Source organism: Cucurbitaria berberidis (assembly GCF_010015615.1).
Source record: "Cucurbitaria berberidis CBS 394.84 unplaced genomic scaffold K460scaffold_3, whole genome shotgun sequence".
NCBI classification, from domain to species: Eukaryota; Fungi; Ascomycota; class Dothideomycetes; order Pleosporales; family Cucurbitariaceae; genus Cucurbitaria; species Cucurbitaria berberidis.
In genome coordinates this window covers 4,923,612-4,939,306 of record NW_024468937.1, presented here as the reverse complement: position 1 = coordinate 4,939,306, position 15,695 = coordinate 4,923,612, and the positions used below count along the sequence as shown (strand labels likewise).

At 38.9% G+C, this 15,695-nt stretch overlaps 4 protein-coding genes across 4 annotated transcripts; 2 read left to right on the top strand and 2 right to left on the bottom strand.

The window, feature by feature from the left end:
- The first annotated feature begins 286 nt into the window (after positions 1-286).
- Positions 287-888, top strand: K460DRAFT_367125 (Molybdopterin synthase sulfur carrier subunit). Its single transcript, XM_040933510.1, has one exon. It carries the CDS (start codon positions 478-480, stop codon positions 766-768), a length of 291 nt encoding a protein of 96 aa, XP_040788888.1. The 5' UTR covers positions 287-477; the 3' UTR covers positions 769-888.
- Positions 889-1,049: 161 nt separating this feature from the next.
- K460DRAFT_286653 (uncharacterized protein) lies at positions 1,050-3,930 on the top strand (the record flags this gene model as incomplete). Its single annotated transcript, XM_040928910.1, has 7 exons — positions 1,050-1,303; positions 1,365-1,449; positions 1,499-1,563; positions 1,618-1,948; positions 1,993-2,905; positions 2,952-3,203; positions 3,251-3,930. The coding sequence occupies 7 exons, from the start codon at positions 1,050-1,052 to the stop codon at positions 3,928-3,930; spliced, it is 2,580 nt and encodes an 859-aa protein (XP_040788887.1).
- Positions 3,931-4,170: 240 nt separating this feature from the next.
- Positions 4,171-5,298, bottom strand: K460DRAFT_386601 (NAD(P)-binding protein; the record flags this gene model as incomplete). The annotated part of the gene is made up of 3 exons (XM_040935610.1): positions 4,711-5,298; positions 4,459-4,628; positions 4,171-4,384 (listed from the first exon to the last, which is right to left on the bottom strand). Exons 1-3 carry the CDS (start codon positions 5,092-5,094, stop codon positions 4,171-4,173), a joined length of 768 nt encoding a protein of 255 aa, XP_040788886.1. The 5' UTR covers positions 5,095-5,298.
- A 703-nt stretch (positions 5,299-6,001) lies between these two features.
- K460DRAFT_367123 (NAD(P)-binding protein) lies at positions 6,002-7,150 on the bottom strand. The gene has a single exon (XM_040933509.1). The coding sequence runs from the start codon at positions 6,990-6,992 to the stop codon at positions 6,054-6,056; it is 939 nt and encodes a 312-aa protein (XP_040788885.1). The 5' UTR covers positions 6,993-7,150; the 3' UTR covers positions 6,002-6,053.
- Between the last annotated feature and the right edge of the window lie 8,545 nt (positions 7,151-15,695).

Genomic DNA, 15,695 nt, shown 5'->3' with positions numbered 1-15,695 from the left:
ACTATATCGCGTTCTCACATGAGCAGCGCAATGCAACGCAACAGAACAAAAGGTATATGTATGTTTGTATAGTCCAATTTCTTCAAAAGCGAGGGGAAAAGACACAAATTTATCAACAACCCCATGCTGACTTGCACAGAAAAGGCTACCAAGTCATAGCACCAACACTGAAAGACCTCCGCGGCCAGTGACGCCAAGTCGGGGACTCTCCGCTAGCCACCGAGACCTACTCCTGGTGCCCACCTCGCATGCCTCGTTTCTTCCTCCTGCACACCACGTAATGTAAGTACTTTTTCTCCTCTTGGCACATTCCAGCCGTCATATGATGTTTTCAAAAATTATAGCATGTATTATCCGACCATCGCATCTGCGGTAGACTGCGGATCCTAATTTTCCTGATGAAAATTTCTCTATGCCCATTACAACGCAAACCTCCAGCCAGCACGCAGCTCCTAACAAGCCATAGTCATCACCGCAATGGCGCCAGCCAAAGCCCCCGCGGGTCACTTCTCTATCTTGTATTTTGCCGCAGCCTCCACGTATACACGCAGAGCAAGCGAACACCTCCCCGCCCCTGTACGGGCTCGCGACTTGTTCGCTCTGCTGGAGGAGCGATATCCAGGCATTGGGGAGAAGGTCCTGAGCAGCTGTGCTGTTACGGTGAATCTGGAGTATGTGGATGCTGGGGGGGATGATGCAGAGGACGCGGGCAGAGTGATCAAGGAGGGGGACGAGGTTGCTATCATCCCACCCGTGAGCTCTGGATGAACGAGTGTAAAGGGAATGCAAAGGACCAGGTTTAGGATTAGGAAGTACGACTTGTGTATAGATTGACTCTGGATGCCCTAGCGGCTCCAATATCGCAATACCATGGATTTCTCCAACCCATGACTGAATCCTTCCTGAAAGCGTATCCAAAAAGGCTTGGCACCAAAGTTGATTCACGCAACGCTAGCGGTTCTTGTATATCCCGGCGTCCGCGGTCAACACAACGGAAGACGACTCACCGACCGCCGACGATAACGAACGAGACAGCCGCGACATTAAGCATGGCAGATCCTATTGACCCACGCCTCTACGCCTCGTCGTTGCCGCCGCACACGCAGTCGTACACGCCTGCACCGCAGCACAACGCCGGACAACCCTACTACCTGCCCTCGGGCTCTCAACACCAGGCCCCGCAGCTATCGCAGCCTGCCCCGCTCAGCCATGCCCTCGATCCCGCGCTCCAACAGACCTCTCCCACCGGGCCTGAGGCCTCGCTCGACGAGGACGAGCAGGACGACGAGGGCGATCACGATGGGTACGTCATAGCCTTTGGTGCCAACGGATGCGCGCTGCGAAGGGATGCTGACGCGCACAAGTAGTGCACATGAGACGCCAGGCTCTACCAAGTCTCCAGGCGACTTCAAGCGCCCCAGGGCATGCGATTCCTGTCGAGGGCTAAAGGTGTGGAGAGGCGCAACCGCGAGACAAACCCGCCACTGACCGCTTCCAGGTTCGCTGTGACCAAGAACGACCAGATCAGTCATGCAGACGCTGCGCAAAGGCCGGCCGCCTATGGTATGTATAGACCCAGCTGCGCTGTCTACCTTTACTGTGACTAACGCTGCCTAGTATTACGACCCCTCCCACGCGAAAGCGCCAGAAGAAGGCCGACAGTCGCGTTGCCGAACTCGAACGCAAGATCGACGCACTGACGGCGACACTACACGCGCAGAAAACAGGAGTCCCCGACGTCAAGCACCACGGAGGCATACCGCAGTACGATGGCAACACTCCCGCAACGGCCTTGCCCGAAGGCTCCTTCCGCGCGGGCACGCTCAGTCACGACTGGTCCAATTCTCCCGCAAATAGGTACTCGGATATCCCACCCGGTTATGGCCCGGCGCAAACTATCCAGCGTGGTCCTGAACCTAAGCGGAGGAAGCTGGCTGATGGCCATGCTGTAAGTCACCTTGACTCTGTAACTTGGCCAATACTGACCAACAGTCGATACCCGAGGACATGGATGCCCTCCACCGCGACCTCGCCGAGCATCCTGAGATGAAGCGGAGTGGCAGAACCAAGATCCACGCCGACCACCAGCACATCAACGGCCTTGTCGATAACCTGATGAGTCCAGATGTTGCGGAGCGCGTCTTCCTTCGCTATGTGAACGACATCTGTCCACATTTCCCCGCCGTGCCTTTCCCGCCGGGCACCACAGCCCGCGAGATTCGGGACAAAAAGCCTCTTTTATTCCTATCGATATTGGCCGGCTCGTCTCATGGCAGTGCAGAGCAATTAGTCTCCCAAGATGTACAGCGAGAGTTGACCAAGATTCTCAAAGACCAGCTTGCAGATATCATCTGGCGTAATGGGGAGAAGTCGCTCGAGATTGTGCAAGCACTGCAAGTCGCAGTACTATGGTACCGTCCACCTTTGCACTTTGAACAGCACAACTTCTACATGATGGTCAACTGCGCTACCATCATGGCGCTTGACCTCGGGCTTGGGAGGAAGGCGACCCCAAATGTCATGAAGCTCTCAATTGGTCCCTTCCGGGGCTATCATCCCAACTCGAGCAGCATCGAGGCGCGACGGACATTCCTTGTCTGCTATTACCTCTGCATGAGTATCACAATGGTACTTAGACGGCCGATTCTTCTCCGCTGGACCAAGTACATGGAGGAGAGCCTCAAGATACTCGAGACCGCGCCTGACGCACTTCCATCCGACCAACTGCTTTGTCGACAAGTCAAGATGGCCCGTATTGGCGAGAATATCTCAATCCAGTTCTGCATGGACGATCCTTCCATGGAGATGGTCATTTCGGAGCCAAAGGTCATTTATGCGTTGAAAATGTTTGAGAACGACCTTCAGCAATTGCGGGATGAGAACGCCAAAATGGGTGAGGTTGATCGTAAGTCAGTCAAACCTTGGCGCTACAGCTGCTGACGGATATAAAGCTACTTTGCGCCTGGCTGAGCATGTGACAAATCTCTATCTCCACGAGATTGCTCTTCACCAGAACCAGAATGCAGCGGACTTCCAACCCCCCTTTACTTCAGAAACATTGTCGTCCGGGGTCAAAAAGGACGTTCCGATCGGCCCTGCACATATTGGTGCCCTAGGCGAATGTCTCACTGCTACGCATGGCATCTTAGACACGATCTTGAGCATACAATTCGACATCCTTCTAACCCTGCCTGTCATCTTCTGTATGTATTCCAGACGGTACGCAACAGTATTTAGCTAACAACAATAGGTGTCCGAGCTATATACGCCATTGTTTGCCTGATGAAGATGTGGGTCTCCGTCACCAGCTCTGGCGAAGTCAGCAGCGTCATTAAGATGGAAGACCTTGAGATAGAGTCGTACACCGAGCGTTTAGTCGCCATGTTCAGCGCAATCGTCTCTCGCGATGCCCAGTCTCCACACGGTAAATTCTACTTCGTCGCGAAACGTCTACAGGAGCGATTCGTCCAAATCAAGGAGGGTACGGCAAGGGCAGATCAACCAGACGGCGACTACGAGTCTAGCCAAACTAGCTACCAAGGACCGAAACCTCCTTCTCAGCAGTCCTCTGCGAACCAGACCCCACTCCATCTCCTCTCTGAGGTCGCTATGGGCAGCAGCAACAATGCCTCTTCCCAGAGCCAAGCGCAATCGCACGCCCGCTCTCAGCAGCAGGCTCAAGCCGCTTTAGCAGCGCAAGCACAACAACCTCAACCGCCCATGCAACAGAGTTGGTTTCCCGGCGTGTCAGCACAAGTCCCGGACATGACGGGCCTCCAGCAGCCCGCTTTCGACATGAACTTCGATTTCACGCAGTTCGACTTGAGTACTGGCTCGGATGCGGACCTGTCGGCGTTATTTATTCCAGATTCAATGGCGATGTGGAGCTATCCTCTGGATCCGGCTTTGCCAGGCTATAATGGGTTCTAGGCACACCACGAGCTAGCTCGGCAGCTGCGGATATGGACAGCTTTGTGTGTGCAGTACGACCATGTAATTTCTGCTATTCAACAGCCACTATCAGGCCAAAATTCTGGTGTTTGGGAGTTTGTTCTTCTGGTGCTCGATTCACCTATAGCTATAGAAACAGCAAGTGTACTTTTACTATTTCCATCTAGAATCAATCTATGATATCTTTCGACACCCCGCTCGTTTTCACTTTCTTCCTTTTTAATTGCCCACAGTCATCCCGCCGTTTACCCTTAATATCTGGCCATTGACCCAACTTCCTCCCTCGCCACTGAGATACGCAATGGCCTTTGCGATCTCACTGGGCTGGCCTAAGCGCTTGAACGGGTTCCCCGAGGCGATTGTGTCGACGAGTTCCTGGGATTTACCTTGGAAGAATAGATCGGTTGCCATAGGGCCGGGCGCTATAGCGTTGCTGTTGCCTTGTAAGTCGGGGGCATTCGGAAGATGGGAATGAGCGAAGGCAGGGGTGGGCTTTATGAGACTTACACGTTGATCCCCTTTGTTCCCAGGTCCTTTGCCAAAACGCGCGTCATCTGCTCAACTGCGCCTTTCGAAGTCACGTACAGGAGATAATTCGGTGTGATTGTGGATGAGGCGCACAGGGATGTAGAGAGTAGGACTACATGCGCGCCTTTGGGGAGGTAGGGAAGCGCTTTCTATGATTGCATGTCTGTTAGAACTCCCATCCTTTCTATCTTTAAAGCGAAATCGATTTTCAAAAAGGCGCAGAGGACGTACCTGAACCAGAAAATAAGGTCCCTTGACATTAAGGTCGTACGTGCGTTGAAAGTCTTCCTCGGTCGTCTGCTCAACATTCCGCATCAAGGCTATTCCCGCGTTCGGGATGAGAATGTCGATCTTGCCGCCAGACCAGGCCACCGTTTCTTGCACCAGTCTCTCGAGCTCCTTGACGTCGCCCGCGTTCGCTTTGATAGCAATCGCCTTGTCGGCACTTCCGATCTTGGCCACGAGCTCTTCGGCCGGTTTGGCGTCAGAGGAGTAGTTGATGGCGACTCTGGCGCCTAGGGAGGCGAGCTCGAGGGCCGTCGCGGCGCCAATTCCCTTTGATGCGCCGGTGATCAGGGCGACTTTGCCGGCGAGAGGTTGAGTAGTAGAGGTCATTACTACTTCTTTGGTGTGATTGGAGTCTAACTTGGGGGGACAAGAGGAGATAATCTTGTGTGCAAGGTGACTTAAGGTAGGTTTTATCGGTGACTCAAACAAGTTTGGAATGTTGATGACTTGATATAAATCCCTCTAGGGCTGTACTCGTGCCATTATATACAATACCTCTCTGCATTAGAGAGTGCCCGGACATGTGCAAACTCCACCGTTAGGCCCCGGGTAGTACAGCCACGAGCCTTGAACATAGATTTAGTGTGTCTAAACGCTATTTCCGTAAAATCCACGCACGCTTGACCAGGCTTAATGAGCGTAGCGCCACAGACTACTAGTTTTGGCGTATTCCATTGGCCATCATTCGGAATATGGGGCTGAATCGTTCAGGTAGGGAGTGGTGGTGGTGTTTAGCTTATCTCCATTAGTCTCCGTCTAGATCCGTGACATCATCGCTATCGCATTTCGACCTTTAAAAGGCAAAGTATGGCTCTAATTAAGTTCAACGTGGCGGGGCTGCGTGCTGTTGTGTTACGCCTCTGTACTAAACTCTTTCTTTTAATTGGTAAGCCTGCGCCTAGTTTATATGCATTGTACTTAGTCATGGTGCATGTGCTTAATCATTGCAGCTTATCTAAACCTCACTTCAGGGCGAGACGAGAGCAGAGGAAGAAAATTTTCAAAGCGCCTACGCCCTAATTGAGCTATCCCTGGTTCTGTGAAGGTACTCTAAGTGTGGAGATGTTTGTGATTACATTGATTCTTCCAGATAGGCTGTCGAGACGGTCGTTAGGAGCGATCAACGCACATTAGGGTTCCCACACTCTGTTCAAGGTCGGAAATGACAATGGCAATGACGCACGTTCACTGTGTAGCTCGATGCTTTACTTCTAGCTCGGATACGACAAATACGTCTTTCATTAATATGAACATCCCATCTTGTCATTCTATGATTCAGCTAGCAATTACTCCACCGTGTACTTCTCCCTCCTCAAGAACTCCTCCAAGCCTATCAACTTGCTTCTTGCCTGCTCTCTCGCCCACGCCACTTGCTCCTCCATAGTCTCCCCATAATATCCATAATCTCGCTGCAGCACGAACATTTCATACAGCGGCTCCCTCATTCCCTCTGGTAAGAACCCCTTGAACATTTCATCTGGCAACTGCTGATATTTTACCGTCTTTCCCGTGACTTTCTCGATAATTGCACACGCCTCGTCCATCGTGTATAAGCCTTCAGCAGCGGCAAGGAATTTGCCTTCGTATTCCTCTGGCGAGGCGAGGATGGCACCGATCCATTTACCCGTGTCAGTGATGTCGATGAGCGGGTACTTTGTATCGCTATTGCCAATGTTCGCGACGAAATATGTCCCGTCTCCGGTATAGCTGGGGCGTGGTTTCATCCTGGAATGGAAGTTCTGCATGAAGGACCCCGGCGCGAAGAAGGCGCTTTTCACCGGCAGCGTTCTAATGTACTGCTCGATTTCGGCTTTGTCGTCAAAGTGCTCCACATTCTTCAATACGCCTTTTGTGATCTTGTAGGGGTGCGACATAGAGCTGAAGATGATGTATTTTACACTTTGCGCCAGCGCTGCTTCGCAAAAGCTCTTCGCTTGCCTTGTCTCGATTTCGCGTGTGTTGCCTTGGTACTGGGTTGTTGTCATAAAGAAGACAAATTCGACCCCTTTTAAGGCTGCAGGTAGGGAAGAGGGATCATCCAGGTCGGCTTGCACCAGTTCAGCGCCCTTGGACTTCAAGTCTTGCATCTTGGGGTTGGATGTATCTCTGGAGATGGCCCGGACGGCATAGCGTTGTGAAAGCTCCGGGTCATTGAGAACGAATTGCGCGGTGGAATTGCCTTGGTTGCCCGTGGCACCGAAGACCGCAAAGAGGGATTTTGACATGCTGGCGTTTGTTGATTATGGAGTGCTGGTGAGCTTGAAAAGATAGCGAGATGTGCTATGGAGGGTATTGAAGATGAAATGCAAGAGATTTGTTAGCTTCGGTCCATGACTATTTCTTATACTTTTAGTCTTTCAGCTCCTGACATCATTGGGAAATGATATGTACGGGCCTTAGAATGGTTCGTCTCGAAAGACGGCATGCATAGTGTGCAGCGGAGATTGCGGAATTTACGATCCATAACGCCAATTAGGGCCGACATAGTGTCGCATACCTACAGATTGACCAATTAGATCTACGCGCTACAGCAAGTGCGCAGGCTATCACAGACTACTATAAGCCAAAATGAATATAATGGAGTTAACGGTCTTTGTTCCCAGATGTGGAGAAATATTCGAGGAATATCGTTCCGCCGACATGTCACAACGGGAGTTCGGCGTCAGGAATACGTCAGGAAAATTCAATTGTGTTTAGTCTATGTTCAAGTTCTAAAAAATTAATCTAGCTAGGTTGTATAGTAATAAACAGTTACGCATAATTATATATACTTATTAGTAGTTAGGCAGCTATTAATTTAAGCAAGTTGCTAGTATCGCGCAAATTGCTAATATTGCTATTAGTATAAATTTTTTATATATATATACTCTGCTGCCTGCAGGGTCGTTATTCTATATTTTTATAAAAACTAGATTAATAGTACTTATTAGATAGTTAGCGTTTTAGTAATAGGGTGCAAGCTAGTAATATAGTTTATAAAAATTAAATATAAAATATATTTTTTATAAAAGTTAGGTTAAAGTTAAAACTAATATGCTAGGTAATTTAATTTATATATACAGTCTTACACTATCTTTTACTGTTTTTTACTATCTTTTACTATTTTCTACTATCTTTTACTATCTACTTTTATTAATATTGCAAAATTAAACTTTTTTATAAACTTTTAAGCTTTATAGCTATATTTTCTATTATATCCTACTTAATATACGCACTATTTATTATTTTCTTACTTTATAATTTGTTTTTTAAAGCTATCTTAATAAACTATTTACTTAATATACTAATTTCTAGCTTACTTTCTAGCGTATATAAAATATAACTAACGCATATTAAAGCAAGCTAGCCTAAGTAATATATTTTAAATATAAACTAGTTTTAAGTATTTTACTTATTTTATAGCTTTATAATTATAACTATACTTACTTTTATTAGCGTAATAGCTTCTGTAAAGGCTATAAATACTACTAAAATAAATAGTTTATTTAAGTCCTTTTATTTTAAAAGCGCTTTATTTAGTTTTAACTTTTTTATTCTTCTTTTTATTAAAAAAATTTTATTATTACTATACTTCTTCTAAAGCCCTAGCCACGTAATAAGCTATACTAAAAGCTTATATAATTTTATTAGTATTTTTGCTTAAACTATTTTTAAAAGTATTAGCTTTCTAGTATTTTTAGCTTTATTTTTAATAGCCTAACTCTAGTTGCAGTTTAGCATTGTTTAGCAGCTAACTATTTTGCACTTAGTTTTAACTTATTAATACTTTATACTTATTCTAACTAAGTTTTTAAAATAGTAGGAAAAAAGCCCCTAGTCTAGCGTTGCAAAAAATAGCTAAAAGTATACTAATATAAATTGCTTAGTTTTTTTACTGCTTTTGCTTTTATACTTTTTATATTTTAATTTAGCTAGTACTAAGTACATTGCAATTGCTTACATTTTAGCACAATTAAAAATAACTATTATATAAGCTTTTTCTAAAGTTATCTTATTTTTGCACAGCACTGCCTTGCACTATTTAGTAGCAGTATATATAATTATAACTAAGTTTAGTTAGCTATAAGAGCAGAAATAAGTTAAAAAATTTTTTTTAATTCCTAATATATTCTTGCTTTAAGGGTCCTGTATAACAAGTATTTAGTAGAGTATAAACTTAGTAAAAATTTTTACTTTAGCACTTATAAGTAAGTTGTACTTTTTAGAATTTATAATATTTTTAACGCTATTTTTAGCTTTTAAGATTATATTAGCCTAATTTTTTACTATAGCTAGGCTTTCTATTATCTTCTTACATTAGCCTTAAATTAAAGTAATAGTTATAATATTTTTATACATTTTGTCTATAAACTTATACTTAATAATACTATTAGAATCTAGCTTAATAATTAGATTATACTAGTTAATTACTTTATTTTCGTTTTCTAGTCTAATAAAGGCCAAAGAAATAAAAATTAAAATTTTATATAAGCTTTTTTTTATTAAAGTACTAAATAGAGCCTAAGCTTTTTATTAGTATTTGTAGTTATGCTTTTAGAGCTTTTTATATAAATTACTTATAATTATATTTATAAATTTATAGTTATAAAATTTATTAAAAATAATACACTCCTAAATTATAACGTAACTAAGGATATAAAGTATTATAAATTTAGGTACTTTAGCATTTTTCCTAGTTATAAAGCAGTAGAGCTTAATAGTTATTTTATTATACTTTTTTAAGATATAGTTTAAAAGTATAGTAAAGCTGCATATAATAATAAACTATCCTGCAGATAAAATAAAATAGTTTTTTATTATATTTTTATAAACTACTAGCATATTATTATTTTTAATTATTTATAATACTATTTCAGACTTTTTTTTATAGCTAATAATATATTTGCAGAAAGTAATATTTTTATTATAATTTATAATACGTGCGTTAACGCGCAGATTAATTCTTATTTTTACTTTTTTATTTTTTATTAGTAGCCCTATGCTGTCTAATAGTTTATTATTTATAAAATAAAAATAGAGCGCAAGTAGGTTTGCTAAGTAGCACTACTTAAAGTAGAAAAAACTTATTTCTATAGCTTCTTTTTTCTATGCGTTTGTTGCGCGGCCTTATTTACTAATTAGTATTAAATATACGCGCAGCTTTTTTAGCATTAATAGTAATTTCTTATATATATATTAAAAAGTCCTTTTTTTAGTTAATAAGTATAGTATACTACCCTTTTTTGCAGTTTAGTATTAACTTATGTTTCTAGCTACTTAGGCTTTTATTACTTTTAACTAATTTAGCAAGTAGATGTGCCCTATTAGTAGTATAAGTAGTGCAGCTCTTGTTTTCCCTATACTTATTATATTTGCGAATATGCTGCTATTGTCTATTAACTACTTCTTTTTGTGTAGAATATAGGCTTTACTTAGTTAGTATAGTATAAATAGGACATAAAAGCCCTAGACTAGTAGCAAAGTAATTAATTTGCCCTTCTAGAGATCTTTAATATAAATACTAAAAAATTTAGCTACTTCTTTTTATTTTTTAATAGTATAGTATTTTCTCTCTAGCCTTATTTGCATTGTTAAGGCACCTAGATTTCTAGGCTGTATATTAGTATTATAAACTATAGTTAATAGTCTTCTACTATATACTTACCTAGCGCTTATTAGGGCTTAGAAGCGCTATTAATTCTCTTTTGCACGCTACTATGCTATTATAATATTATTATCCTCTTTATTGCTATTGTTAGTATTAATAATATTGTTGTCTATAGAACTTTTATTATTTAAGCTTTTATCTTTATTGTTGCTTTTAGCTTTTCTTGCTTTTTTAACTTTTTCCTTTTTTTTTATTTTATTTTTTTATTATTCCTTCTTTTTTCTTGTCTTTTTCCTACTTTGTCTATTATCTTAGTAGCGTTTTCCTTTTTGTTATTTTCTTGTATAGTTTAGCAGTTGTACTAAAGTTAGTATTATTTTTAAAGTTAGAACTAGAAACAACTAGTTTTTTTCTCCTATAGGGTAGGGGCTTAGGCAAAATAAAATTAAGCGTAGGGGATTAGAAGCGAACTGCAGTCTATAGTTAGCTATTAATATAATTATACCTAAGTGTATTATATTACCTATTAGCTCTAAATTCGCTGGCGCTAAATTACAGCATTTAATAGTAATACCTAGGTGTCTCTCTACTTTAATATAGGAACTGGCGGTAGCTACTAAACTATTATTATATATAATTAAATATAATGCTAGCGCATTAGATATTTCTAGCTTACTAGAAATATACTACTTTCTAGACTTTTTCTATAGTAGGTCGGCAACAAGTGCGTTAAACTTAAAATGCTATAGCCTAATATTAAAGTTATTTTCTTTAAGCTAATCTTAGCAGGCGGCTAATATTAACCTAAACAATAGGAAGTTCTAGGCAACTTTGTAGTTTATATTGTTTATAATAAAAATATTCGCGTTATTAAGTGTTACTTTAATATCTAGTGTAATAAAGCTTATTTACTTAGTTACTAATACTGTAAATATATTTAAAGCAGTTAAAAATAACTGCTTACATTCTACTTTACTTAGTATAGGTATTAGCATTCTATTATATACCTTACCCTCTACGTTCTTATATTCTTTTATCCTAAAAAGTATTAAACTCTATATAGCGCTAGCTGTAGCTTTATAAAACTCTATAAGGATATTTGTATTATGCAATTAAAGACAAGCTATAACTTGCAGCAATTCTATTAACTTTAGTATATACAGCAACTATAGCTTATTAGAATAATTACTAGTATTTTTAACTTTTTTGTATAGATTTTAACGCTTAAAAAAGTTAACAAGGCTATTAATAAGTATAGTAAGTTAAGCAAGGTAAAGCTATAGCCTATATTATAATTGCTTAAAATATATTATTTAAACTAGATATTTTTATATAGGCTCTATACTATTGCGTGCTTTAAAGTAGACTCTAGTAGTTCTTATTTCTATAATCCTAATATACTTTAACTATATTAAAAGCTGTATATTATAGTAAATAGCGTTTGTAAGTAGTGCGCGCAAGGCAGTGCAATTACTAAAAATATGCATTAAAAAACAGACGCAAGCTGCTAGCATGCACGTATAAGTTGTATTATATTTTTATAAAGTGCTATACTTGCTATACAATAAACAGAAAACTATATGTGCTTATATTACTAAGCAAGCGCTTATAAGGATAGCGCGAAGAAATTAAGTAATTAGTAAAGTATAATAGAGATATTAACTGCTTTAGGTATGCAAAGCGTTAAATAGCAAAAGTACTTTCTATAAAAATGTTTTAGTATATAAATAGGAGTAGACCTATATTAGATATATTACGCAAAGAGGAGGCAAGAGAAGAAAAGTTAATTATACTTAAGTTTTAGTAACTATAAGCTAATATTATATTGCAGACGCAATACACACAGCTAGACTTAATAGTATAAAAGAAAATATAGTTGTTTATTTATACTTAGATAAATACTATTAGCTTTAGTTAAGGATAGTGCAAGACTATTTTTGCCTATTTGCAATATATATATACTGCTAAGCATGCTAGCTATTTACTTAAGCATATAATATAAAGTTGCTTATGCACGTTTAGTATTTAGATAGAGTAAGTACTATACATATATTATCTAGTATTAGTTTATCCCCTAAAAGCATAAAAAGTTGCAAATATAGTTTAGTTTATATATATAAGTATATATATTGTGGCATACTACAATGCGCATTTAAATAGAAGAGGCAGGCGTTAATCTATAGTTAGTAGGACGTGCAATTCGTATTTCTAGTATTCTATTGCAAGCTAGTATTAGTGCCTTTCTTCTTCTCTACTTATTTAAACTATAATACAGCCTTGCTGCTAAGGATATCTATTATATGCTAACTTACTATACTATATCTTCTTTTCTAATTATAAGCTTAGTCCCCTTAAGCTCTAATACCCCCCTTTAAGCTCTAATACCCCCCCTTAACACTAAATATTATAGTATTAGGTATTGTTTGCTGTTCTACCTTCCCCTCTCTCCCTATTTACCTGTTGCCTAATGCGCTGCCTAAGCGTTAAGCCTTTTTTGTACGCACTTTACTACTAAACTAATAGCTGCAATTATAGATAGCTATTTGTAAAATGCTAGGCTCTTACTTGCTATAGTATTGCTTACTACTTTAGTATTAAATATTACCTGCTAGCTTTAAAGTAGAGGCAGCTTTAATATAATAGCAGTATAGTAAGAGCTTAGGCCTAATACCCCTCTAGAAGAAAATATATATAAACTGCCCCTCTCCTCCTAGTTATTCTTCTTTCTATTTTTTTACTCTTCTTTTTTAGTTCCCTAAGCTTTCTTTAATAACTTACTGCTTAACTATTACTCTTTTTTCTTCTCTTCTTTCCTCTTACTATAGCTGCTGTTAACTACGCCTTAGGCAGTACTACAATAAGTGCTCTTAGTAGAAGTAGTAGTAGTAGTAATAATAGTAATAACTATTAGCCTCTCTATCCTCGCAGCTACTACTTTGCTAATAACAGTAATAAAAAAAGCCCTCTCTAAACCTATAATATACGCTTAGCTAAGAGCTATTTTTTTAAATAGTGTAAGTCCTCTTATACTAATACTTAGTTGTAAGCTTATTTTTTGTAGTAGAGAGCTAAAAGTAGTAGCAAGTAACTCTTAACTTTATCTACGCACTAGCCTACTTCCTCTAGTAGCTAGTAGCTTAGGGCATTAATCTTAGCCCTTACTTTTAACTTTCTGCAGTTTACTAAGACGATATTAAGGGCTACTTGTCTCTAGCATTTATTTGCTTTGCTAGCGCTATCCTAAGTGTCTAGCAGCTTTTTAAAATAGGTACTGCTTATAGATACTATAATTCTAATATTAAAGCAGGTAAGATATACTTTCCTTTTTATACTAATAGTTTTTTACTAACTTTACTAGTTATCTAATAAGCAGCTGCTAGCAACTAAGTCTACTTTGCTAATAATTGCTATACCTATTACCTAAATACTAAGGCTAGCTATACTTTTAATAGCTGCGCGCAATTTTACTATTAAAGCCGCCTTTTTAACTATAGAGCCTGCAATAAGTGTGCTCTTAACAGCAATACTACTTACTACAGCTTTTATAGTAAGTTTCTAATCCTTACCTAAAGATTTTTCTTGCTAACTTTTAATACTAAATTGCCCTCTTATAAACGCTATTAGTGCTGCTCCTACTCTTGCAGAAATTACTGCTACCTATAGCTAAAGTTATCTTAAGTATTCTAGCTTTTCTAGTTTGCAAAGTCCTTAAGCTTATAGTTATGCTGCAAACTTAGTATTTATAAATCTAAACAACTTGCGTAGCCCGCGTAGCCCTTATAGCCTAACTTTTCCTTTTACCTAGTTTAGTAGTCTAAACGCTCTTTAAGGCGGCAGTAGTAAAGGCAAAAGCTATAGTAATGCTCCTAGTTCCTAGGTTAGCAGTATTCTTTAGGCCTAGCAAATATAGGCAGATTAGATAATAATAGGCAGTCGGCATAGATTAAGCTGCCTATCTAAAAGTTTTTAAAAACTAGTTTTTAGATATGCTACTAGCACTTAGAGCTTCTATTTTCTTTAATAGCCTACTAATAAATCTCCTCTTTTTCTTCTCTTCCTTTTAATCTTCTTGCAGCTTTTCTAACTTTTCTCTTCTGCTTGCGTAACTTTACTCTAATTTGCTTTTAGTATTTATAATTGCCTTTTTTTTTCTTATTGTCCTAAGAATATTGTCTTGTAAAATCTTATTAATAGCTTTTTAGAGCGCATTGTTAGACCTTTAATTTAGAATATATAAACTTATTAAAACATAGCTTTTTAGCAAAGGCTCGTTATCTTCGGACAATAAGGTTTTAGTATTTATAATAGAAAGTATTAGTAGTAGTAGTCTTTTAAGTGCCTATAGGGTACTTAGAATTAGCATTACTATCTAAAACCCTTTAGTTTCTAGATACAACTTTAGTTTTCCTGCTAAAATTTTAGCTTTAAGTGTCCTTAGCATTTCCTTAAACTTCTTTAGCCTATTAGTTTAAGTAGTGCTTGCAAATACTACTCTATTTAGATCTTTAAGCTAATAATAGCCCTTATTTAGGTTTGTAGTACTTATTTAGTAGAGTTTTAGCTACCTCTTAGTAAGCTTTTAATTTAAGCTTTTATTAATAGCTTTTATTGCATCCTAGATTAATACTAACTTGCCCTCTTGTAAGGTAATTAGCACTTCTCTTCTTTTATTTTAATTCTTAGTTGCTTTTCTGTAAAGCCTTCTTGTATAATTAACTACTTCCTCTAAGTTTTTTTACTAGAATTATAGCTAGGTAGCTTAAACTGCAAGTAAATTAGTATAACTCTCTATTACTAACTATAGCAGACTCTACTAAGTAGGTACTATAAGTTCTATTAGAAGTATAGGGTTTTAGCTAAGAACTAGTTGCGCAGGAAAATATCTAAGAAGATATTGCAGCAATACATGCTCGGCCTAAGTAACTGCTGCTAAATTATCTACCTAAAGGCTAGTTAGCTTTGCTAAGGCATAAATATAGCCTTAATGTCTCTTTTTAATAAGTCTTTAAGCTTTTAAATTATACGCAGAGGCTTATATGCAGTAAATTCTAAAAAAAGTAGTAAGTACTTTAACTACTAACTTATTCTTAGTGCCTCTATTAATAGAGAGCTTTAGTAGTACTCTCTATCTACAGCAAATTTCTTTAAAAATAAATTAGGCTATAGTTTCTAAGTTTGCAGTGCGAACCGCACGAGCTTTAGGCTATCCTAAAAAGTATTTGCAGGCAATTAATAAGTAAGTTTTTTTTTTAACTTTTAGCATAAATATAATATTAATAGTCTACTACGCCTATAATGCTTAAGAGTATATTGTATTAAGCTCTGCCTCCTTTTTAGCTCC